Source organism: Dysidea avara, chromosome 3, assembly GCF_963678975.1.
Source record: "Dysidea avara chromosome 3, odDysAvar1.4, whole genome shotgun sequence".
Classification (NCBI taxonomy): Eukaryota; Metazoa; Porifera; class Demospongiae; order Dictyoceratida; family Dysideidae; genus Dysidea; species Dysidea avara.
This window is the reverse complement of record NC_089274.1, coordinates 42207617-42218164: the sequence shown is the minus strand read 5'-3', so window position 1 is coordinate 42218164 and position 10548 is coordinate 42207617. Positions and strand designations below refer to the sequence as shown.

General features: G+C 39.1%; 1 protein-coding gene and 1 long non-coding RNA gene across 4 annotated transcripts in view; one reads left to right on the top strand and one right to left on the bottom strand.

Moving 5' to 3' along the window:
* Nucleotides 1-270: 270 nt before the first annotated feature.
* LOC136251040 (lysophospholipid acyltransferase 7-like) overlaps nt 271-10548 on the bottom strand; it is a 14856-nt gene continuing 4578 nt past the window's right edge. The window contains exons 2-4 of the mRNA XM_066043420.1: nt 2302-2431; nt 1057-1775; nt 271-717 (exon numbers count right to left, since the gene is read on the bottom strand). Of these exons, the coding sequence (XP_065899492.1) occupies nt 354-717; nt 1057-1775; nt 2302-2431 (1213 nt within the window). The 3' untranslated portion in view covers nt 271-353. The remainder of the gene's footprint in view (nt 718-1056; nt 1776-2301; nt 2432-10548) is intronic.
* On the top strand, nt 5813-7370 carry LOC136251043 (uncharacterized). Of its 3 annotated transcripts, none has more exons than XR_010698892.1 (8): nt 5813-6016; nt 6071-6137; nt 6183-6294; nt 6343-6443; nt 6493-6732; nt 6788-6844; nt 6896-6957; nt 7014-7370. It is a non-coding gene; the product is annotated as an uncharacterized lncRNA (long non-coding RNA). The 3 variants fall into 3 exon arrangements; XR_010698893.1 differs by having other exon boundaries at nt 6002-6021; XR_010698891.1 differs by having other exon boundaries at nt 5813-6137.

The window sequence follows — 10548 nt, the reverse complement described above, 5'->3', positions numbered from 1 at the left end:
ATACTTCTTTGAGATATTTCTAGTGAAAGGGTGTGCCTTATCTATAAATATTGAGGTAACATCAACAATAGTAGACAGAATTATATTTTCAGGTTGTTGTCATTCTTGGAAGCTTTTGACTACAGCCATACATGTTTAGCAGGGCTTCACAGGTAAATTAACAGGTCAGCATTCTTGTAGTGTCAGTTCCAATTATGTTCATAAGTAAAAGTCACCAAGTGTAGTCATTTAGCATATCTCACATGGTTAAACACACATCTGCATCATAAATGATTGCTATCCACCTTTTAATATTTTAAAAACCTAATATACAAACTCCACTTATCTATATACAAATTCAAAACATATAACTGCTATTCACTCTTTTTGTCATCTTTGTTTTTGCTCCTAGGACTAGGAAATATTAGTCCCAGAAATATAAACAATATAGTCAGTACATGTCCATAGTAATATAGTGACGCCCACACACGCAGGGTATCATCTACTTTAAGCAGTCTGAATGATGCTTGGTTGTATAGGTAGCCCTGCCATGAAATGCTCCAGTCTACAACATTCCAGAAATACTCAATCCATTTTGAAGGTATTCTACGAAGGGGGCCAGTCACTTTAACAAATCCTTCCTGGCCGAGCATGACGAAGAAGAACATCAAAAATGCGAGATAGTAGCCCATGTGTAAACCATGCCAGTATGCTCCAGTGACAAATACAGCAAACCGTCTAACATGGAACACAACAAAAATAGTAACAATAACTGCTACAAGCAGGCACTACAAACTGGGTCAATTTAGTGACAAAAGTGAGAACAAATGAGAAAAGCTTGAAAGAAGTCTAGTGGCATTAACTACAACTTGCTAGTAATATGCTGTTTGTTGATTTTTTTTTGTGCAGTGTTGTTAGGGCAAGAATACAGTTCCTGAAGCACCAACGCTATGTAACAGCTTGTGAGGACTTACTATACATATATGCTGTAAAAACAACCTTTCCACTATACCCCAAGGAGTTTTGTAACAGATACGTACATCGATCCAAACAATATACACATGCGTAAACACAAACCTGAATTGTCTAATTGGAAACTTCTGTGACACATAATGATACATCCAGAACTGTACTGACATGTTCCAGTGTGGTAAGGCACCACCAATACGAGTAATAGTCTCAATCTGCCACACACGAAGTTGTTTGACAGTAGTGAAGTCTACATCATCTTCACCAAACTCTCCAGTCTGGCTATCCACAGTGAGGACATTATTCTTGTACTTCTGTGACATCTTTGATGGACCAAGCCCTGATCTACAATCACAATCCTTTGGAAAAGCTCCAAATCCTGCCAACGTGAAGCCACACACAGCCAGCTGCCAAGCAATATAAAACCTCCATCTAAACCACATCACACAGGGGTAACTGTACAATACACGATACAAAACTCCTCCAGGATGATTAAGATATTCATCAGTAGCTATGTACTCGACTGGGAAATATTTTTGCAGGACAATAAATACGAATACGTAAAAAGGGACATAGGTGAGTTCTTGTAAGGCTTTCTTAGCCGTGGGTAGTTTACTGAGGTTGGGCTGATTTAGGTAGTGATGAAATGTTTTGTAACGGAAGAATGGGCCAGTAAAGAGGCCCAGAAAACAGTAGCTGTAGCCGAAGAACTCTAGAGGACCAACATTCATGGCATCTGCTGGAAATGAAGGGGGTTTGTCATCATCTTTCTTGCCATCTGCCTCCCGTAGAACTGCATCCCTCAGGTCAAATGCAATAGAAATCAACTGAAATACAACGGAAATACTTAAATACCGTGACTTATGCAAGATACTAAATAAAAACACAATACATGTTATCAAGAGTTTATACCTACACCATTATAAACTATTGATGTTATGGCTACATGTAGGGCATCTATGGATAACAAAATGGTTACATACTTTTACATTTAACATACAGTGGTTCCTACTGTAGCACCCACAAACACACCTTTGTATACTCAACACAATAACAATATCACGGAGACTGTGCATATAACAAGTAACAAATATACAAAGATAGGGTGACTTTCACATCATAGTAACTAAATTCAGTAGTTCTACAGTAAGAACTTAACTTGTACATAACAAGCAAAGAAACCAGTCAATAAAGCCAGTTACAGCATAACCAACACATTGGGAGTTGGGATCACACGACAGTGTATGGTACCTGATATTCCTGGACAGTTTATGCACTACAGGGCCACTAGTGGACTTTACAATTCATCAATTTTGCTAATAGGTCCCAAGCACAAAAATCATTTGTTCTAACTTTTAATGACAAAATCAGTTGGACTGCATTAGGAGTACCAGTAGAAACCTCATCAAAACCAAGATAGCTCGCCATCCTGAAGAAGGCCAAGTAGCCAAAGTTGAACACCAAAGAAACCACATGGCAATATCTGTGGAGGAGAAAACAAACAATGAATGGAACCCACACAGGTAGTCATATATACAAACAATACTCATGTACTAAATTTAGCAATGATGTAATATACTATAAACATAACATTACATAATGAACTACTGCTATAAAAGTGACAAATTTACTGGAATCTGTGAGCACTTCGTCCAAGTCTTCAGGGAGTCAGCCCAAATGGCACCTTGGTGAAAACCGAATGGTCTGAAGGTGTAACCCATGTCTTGGCGTACATGCCTACAGATCTTTAACAGCCCTCTGATAAAGAGGTGCTTACCTTCTGTAGCGTATTTGCCGTATCAATCACGCCATCACCCTTAGAGGGTGCTATGTGGTAGTGGGGAGCACTGGATGGCCACCACTCTGCTATCACCAGCAAATCCCTCGTGAAGTCACTAAAAGTGATGAGGGCTTGTTGATGGGAGCACGAAGTGGTGGCCACATAGTCACAAAACACAGAAAGGGTGCTGGCAGCGGTCACCACAAAGAGGTGCTCCATGTGAGTTAGGCTACACTGTACTCAATTTTCTGCTATGAAAGTAAGGACCTAACATGCATAGAATAAACAATGTACTGTACATATAGACCTCTACAATTTAGTATAGGCCCCTACTGTATAAAAGATAAACAAGAACTTGCACTACAGCTCTAAGAACTACTGACGAGAACTAACCTGTATTCTAAGAATCAACTGACCCGAAAGAGATTGTAAGCAGTGTGTTTGCTGAAAGTTAACTCTCGTCATATAGATGCTACGAAGCATATGGGTACATTACACTTCTAATACCATGCTGCTTTGTTAGCATTAAATACCCTAGCCTGTTTCTTTGCCAAGTAATCTAATAGATCAAAATAATGTATAACTTGCAGAAAGGTCGGTACAACACCATGACTGATAAATCACTTACTGTGACAGGATAGTCTGTCAAGAAAGAAAATACCACAAGATGCCACAAAACAGCCAGCTCATATTTTCTATTATAGTAATGATGAAATATACACATTACATCATCGATCAGGAAGGTACAAAAGTGATAGATTTGCAGGAAACATTTACAAGCCCTTTGCACAACCCTCATCTTACTCACCAGGGAGTCAGTTCAAATGGCACCATGGCGATATTCGATCCCTGCTTACTTCGAAATGTGCTTCAAATAATTTACTTCACTCCATCAACTTCAACTGGCCTGAATGTGTGTGGCTCACTGTAGCGACCATGCCATCACCTCTAGAGGGTGCTAAGGAGCACTGGATGGCCACCATTCTGCTATCACTAGCAAATTCCTTGTAAAATCAGTAAAAGTGATGAGGGTTTGTTGATGGGAGCACAAAGCAGTGGCCACAAAAGAATGCACACAACACAAAAAGTAGAACAATTTACAGTTTCATAGAAAGTTATCACATTGAATAAAGTGATCAAAGTCACACAGAGCACTACTTGATAATCAATAGTTTCTTAGAAAGGATACGAGGAACAGCCATGAAGCATGATGAAATATGCAGCAATGTAAATAATCACTCAAATACAGTGAAAGCACAATTCAAAAAATTGTGTCAGATTAGTGAAGATGTTAGAATATCAATGTAGTTAGTGATATAGCAAACAGTATGAGATTGTAGAGGTTATATGGATTACAGAGGAATTGGGCTAGAGGGGTGTCACTGTATGACATCACTTCAACACTATTAGAAAGTAGTGAAGACACATAACAGAACAATAGTGTAAAGAAAGTATTCACTCCACAGTGGGACTTGATGAAAAACAAGACTGATAAACAAGCTATTAAAGCAATACAAGTCTGTTAATGTCTACTACAGCTCTCAGTTTACCTCAATACATCTTGTTTGCACAAAATGAAGTCATAATTGACAGGTCATCAATACTACCTGATTCTAGAAGCTTCTGGAATATCATCATTTGTTATAATTTATACAATCTATATTTGGTAATGATGTAATTTTACACATTACATCATTAGTCAGGTATAAAAGTGATGGACTTGCTGGTAAATTTCGAACTCTTCGCACAAATCTCTTTGTGTTCTCCAGGGAGTCAGTCTAAATGGCACCTTGGAGAATTTCGATCTCCGCTTACTTCGTGATGCGTGACTGTGACTATCGAATGTGATGCTTACTTCGCTCCTTGTAGCTGCCTACAGCTACGAAGAACTTCCACCTTTTCCCCCTTCCCCCTCAACTGGCCTGAATGTGTGACTCACCGCAGCGACCACGCCGTCACCTCTAGAAGGTGCTAAGTGGTGGTGGGGAGCACTGGATGGCCACCACTCTGCTATCACCAGCAAATCCTTCGTAAAGTCACTAAAAGTGATGAGGGCTTGTTGATGGGAGCACGAAGTGGTGGCCACTGAATAGTGCACACAACATCCATTGCAGCAAGTAATGATACTCAGCTAAACACCACTTTGTAAACAATAGATTCCTAGAAAGGATAAGACACAAATTATAAATGAAGTCCACGGCTCAGCTGTAATCTCATCCATTTACAGAACATTTACAGGTTTAATACAAATCTCACCCTGTTTCTGATATACTCAACATCTCCAGGCACAATAATATAAGTGCATATGTTAACTAACGAGTATATATTCTTTACATGTAATGATATAATAAAGGTGCTTAATATATACGGTCATCATGGTGTGCAAGAGATTAGGCTGCTTGTCATTACTACATTAGAAAGAATGATGGAAGAGGAAACTAATCCAACTATAGAGTAAATAAAGTGTTCGTTAAAACCCGGAACGGACTGGACCGGGCTGGACCAGAATTTTATTGTTGAGGAGCGCGTATCCAACTAAAATAAATTTAGGTGTGCTTGAAACAGATACAAGACATGGATTGTGCTCTTCATTTACACTGAGGGCACGATTCTCCATTGATCGCCAGAGTGATTGATGGTGATTTCGAAGCAAATATAGTTGTATATATATATATGCACGTTTGTGAAGCAGAAATTACTCGGACTCGATACTCTCACCGTAGCTAACAATGGCGGCAAGATACAAGCTACCTAAGACTGGTCATAGATAATATACCTGGACTGATCTACATACCGTATGCAAGGAAATTAAGACGTAAGAAACATTAGACTAATCAAACCAATTCGTCAAATTCATAAAATTTTTCTTACGTCTAAATTTTCTTGCATACGGTATATACATCAGTCCAGGTATATTATTTGTGACCAGTCTTAGCTAGCTTGTATCTCGCCATCATTGTTAGCTATGGTGAGAGTATCGAGTCTATGTAGCTATAATAGTACGTTCGCGTTGAGCTGAATCCTGGGTTGTTGATTAAGAAGCCATACAAGATCAAAGGCTTTAAACATAATGCATTTATTCGTAAGCCCATGTTACGGGTGCGCACTTAATTGTTGTGAATATGGCGTCCAGTGCACCGTCAGCGAGTGCGGAGCGAACCCCCCTTGGAAAGAAGTTAAACAGCCAAACGAAGTATCTACTTATGAAACTATGGGAGTACTTTAAGCAAGAAGCGAAGAAATGTAAAATTTCTATCAACATCATGGAGAAAATCTCGAAGGCCACCGGTATTGTATGTAATGCCTTCTTTGCTGGGTTTTGGCATACATTATGCCACGCAGGGATTTCAAGGACATCTATTAGAATGGAGCACCGCAAGAAAGGTGGTTTATTTACGCCAAGAAAAAGGTACAAAATGCACTTTGCACAAGCCCGCTCAACTGTAATCGTCAGGTACAAATGTTCACGAGTCCATGTTGATGCAGACAATTTTGACCCAGATACTGTCAGACAAGATCCATTCATTGTATGGAAGGAAGGAAATCTATCACTCTCAAAGATTTTGGTAAGTTAAAGTTTGAAACCTGCAACTTTGTCACGTACTCCGTCTTAGGCCAAACTTAAGAATGATGGTGTTTTCTCTGGGGGTAGAACATTGCTTTAAAGAGTGTTGAGTGATATGGGATTTAAGTACAAGACGATTAATGACAAGAGGTTAGCAATGAAACTGTTTGTGCTTTAATGTCACTACATGTATATGCAGGGTATGTTATGAGCAGCCCTGCACAGTCCATCAGCATCATAAATATTAAAGATGAACGAGGTGCAACAGAACAGAAGGAAGACCGGTTGTGTATTTGGATGAGACTTGGGTAATGAAGAACTTCTAGAGCAATTCCTCATCCAAATCAGCAGTGATAGTGAAGATGGTGATGGCGGTATTAATGAATCTTCCACTAGCAGCAACGGGTCCAAGTCTTCTTCTGGGCTTACTTCATCTGATGTAAGATTGTTTGATGTTTGCAGCATTGGTGTTACAACTTGATTTTGTTCCCCAGGAGTCATCGGGTAGCTGGGATTAAACTCTGTGAAGTACATGAAAATACAGATGAAGTGTAAGTGTGTGCACTTTAATAAAAAATACCATTGCTTTATTGTGCTAGCAGAAGTTGAACATACCATCCCTTGTATATTAAATCAGTGCAGGAGTGTTTGGAAGTCATTACAGGTACTATCAGCCCAAATTCATACAAACAGTATTATTTCATTTGTTGAAAATTTTAGAGTTTTTTGGGAATGTAACTTCAAAAACAAAATGCTGGCTGTAAAAACTGTGTACATGTGTGGTGAAGTGATGAGAAAAGGATTAAAATGACAAATTGACTAAATGGGAACAGAAGACGATAGTCAGCTGTGGTGAATGTGAAATAAAATACATGTTGTTTGGCTCACTTGCAGGAACACCAATGCTGAATAACAGATTTTGAGCTGTTATAATTTGGTTTTTTTCTCTTTTGAGGCTGAAGAAGTTTTTTACCTGAATATAAGCAGGCCACTTATCTTCTAAATAGTGCAACAGTGGCCCCAGCTCTTCTACTTATGCAACTCTGTTTTACACACACAAAATCTGTTTTATTTTTATTACAGCCTCTTACATAACGGATGGTGAAATCATGCGTGTTGAGGGCGGGTGTGTGACGTCTGGCTTGGCCACAAACATGTGTCAACATGACCATCAAAGGGCCGCGCTTTAGAGGCTTCCCCATTGAAAATGTATGGCAAAACTTTATGGTGTCATAACTGGAGTGTCTTACATTCGAATGAAGCGCTTTTAATACATTTTTAGCAGATCGAGAAGCGCTACGTATCGAGCAATACAGGAGGCCCATGCGATATAGCAATCGTAAGTTATTAATTGTTTTGAGGGTTCAGCTCAACGCGAACGTACTATAATACACTACATTTCCGCTTCACAAACGTGCATATATATACAACTATATGTGCTTCGAAATCACCATCAATCACTCTGGTGATCAGTGGAGAATCGTGCCTTCAGTGCAAATGAAGAGCAGAGTCCACATCCTGCATCCATTTCAAGCGCACCTAAATTTATTTTAGTTGGATACACACTCCTCAACAATAAAATTCTGGTCCGGTCTGGGTTTTAACGAACGCCGAGTAAATAAGGTCTAAGGCTGCATTTATACGGGTACAGTGTGGCCATGGAACCTATAGATTAATTAATCTCTTGAACCCTTAGTAGTTCCCTCCTTGTCTACTTCTCACACATCCACATACACACTTGTGAACACCACACAACATTCTTAAAAGGAAGGGGGAAAAAACACTCAACTATCTTTCAGCTTTTGCATCAGAAAAGATTCAGAGTATAACAAAACAACAGCATCGACTCAAAGAAACATCCAGCTCTCCTAAGAAAATGGGTCACATACTGACAATAGTGCACAAAGGAACAGAAGCAGAACCATTGTGGGCATATACATATTAGATACATCATGCTAATAAACACAAAATACCAGTGGAATTTACTGCTAAACCTATAGAGATCCTCAGAAGAATCCAAAATGTGAGATATTCACAAGATATATCATTGTCATGTGAATAGTCACAAGTGATTTGGAAAATGTGTGAAATATTAGTTACACTCAGGAAGTGTTGAAAGTATGAAGGGTCGTTACTATTCAGTGGACTGGACTGGAACACTAGGCTGATATATATTTTGGTTCTATGATTGGATTACTCAGTCTTGGTCTCGCTGGTTAAGGGTCCTTTGGGAACCTGCAGCTTGCTACTATACACTAAATATGAGTAGTGGAATATGTGAAAAAAAATGTCTTACTAATTTTGCTACTGTTCTTTATGACAATCATGTGTAACTGACAGCACTTACGGTACTTCTTACCCTGTAATGCTGCAGGTAATGTGGCAGCCATAGTTAACTAGTAAGTCACTCTCTGAGTTCTTATGGATACATATTGAAAAGGAGAAAACATCCTGACCACCTGGCAGACTCGATCCTGTAAGCGTTCGAGCGTTAGTGGGCTTTATTTGAAATGACATCACAAAACAAAATGGAGGATGTAGTGTGGGGACGTTTGTGTGCGCACTTATGTAGGCTATAGAAGATTCAAGCTATACTGAAGTTGTATAGCGAACTAGTATGGATCACTCAGCAGGTATGTTTATATACACTATTTTTACGAAACCTATGTAGGTTTTTCTTTTTTCCAGATGGTTTTCTTGTTAAAAGTGACTCTGAATCAAACAATACGTTCGACAATGTAACGGAGAATGTTGATAAAGGAGCCAACGATTTCTTTGTGGACAAAATAGTCATGCTGGAAGAATGTGATGTTCCTGGAGCTTCGTTAATGGGAAAAAGCTTTCCCAGTTGACTGTTGGTCAGTTTAAAAGCTGGCTTGCTTGCCAGGTACTCCATTAAGTGGAAGAAAACCGGAACTTATACAAAGGTTAGCTAGCTGTGTAAGTTTTTATTAGGTCACATAACTAAATTATTAGTATCTCATCCTCCATTGCTGAAGATAGCAGTGTAGGAGGACAGATTTTGTTTATATTATTTTTATTAACTGGAAACTTAGAATGTATTTTTGCTCTAGCTAGCTACTTTAAAAGGTGCTGAATGGCTGCATTCAGCCACCGTTGCAGAACAATAAATCCCTTGTGTTGTAACTCCTAAGTACAATTTGGAGAGTATTGCTGACAGAAGAGCTGATATGCTAGCCAATCAAGAGGAAGATACTCATAGCTCTACAGAGAAAGACACACACAAGTTAAGCAATGACAGATTGTTGGGTGTTCCAGTTGAGTATGCAAGAACACTTGAAAAGGCATACCGTTTTTATAAAGATGGCCATGTACAGCAAGTGAAGTACCACCCAATGCCTATGCAGAATGATCATATTTGTATTACTGCGAAGGTGTTGCCTTCCATGAAGAAAAACCAGATGTACAAAATTGTAATTGTTATATGTGAGACATCGATCAAGGTTTCTACTGCTTATTGTTCCTGCCCAGCAGGACTCGCAGGTTATTGTAACCATATATCAGCTACTCTATACTGCCTGGAAGATTATATTAGTCAACGTTTGTATGAAGATGAGGAAAAAGGTTGTACAGAAAAGTAGCAGGTATGGAGTCAGTCTAAACCACCTAATGTTGATCCTCATCCAACAGATGAAGTAAAGCTAACGAAACATGTGTATGGAGTGGAAAAAAGAGCAAAGTTGCACTCTGTTAATCAGTGGGATTGTCATCCTATGTCAAGAAGGATTGTTAATCCCAACAAAGCTAGATCCCTACGAGAGCGACTCTGTGTGGTTCAGCAAAGTAAGGCTGATGCCGCAGAAGTAGTTTTGTTTTCAGCTACAAATGAATCTGAGAAAAAGAAAGCTTATAGAAGTAAGTGTATGATTGAAAGATATGGAACTTCTTGCTTTCTCCAGTAGTTGGATAATGAAACTGCACCTGTTGAAAATAGATCAGAAATATTAAAGACTGGCCTTAGCAGCAGCAAAAAAGAAGAAATTTCAGGATGAATTGTCTGCTAAACTGCTGCATCTAAACTTGGACCACTGCTACAGCTCCTCAGTAGGTGATGCTAATGATGAAGGAAAGAAACTGCAGGCTTCTAGAGATTTAGTAGATCAATTCTTCCAAAGCCACGTTTGTTTAGATCCTGGGAAGGTAACTGAACTCGAAAGGTCTACACAATTACAGCATTGTTGCGAAGCTTGGCACAATGAAAGAAAATTTAGGATAACAGCTTCAATAATGAAGG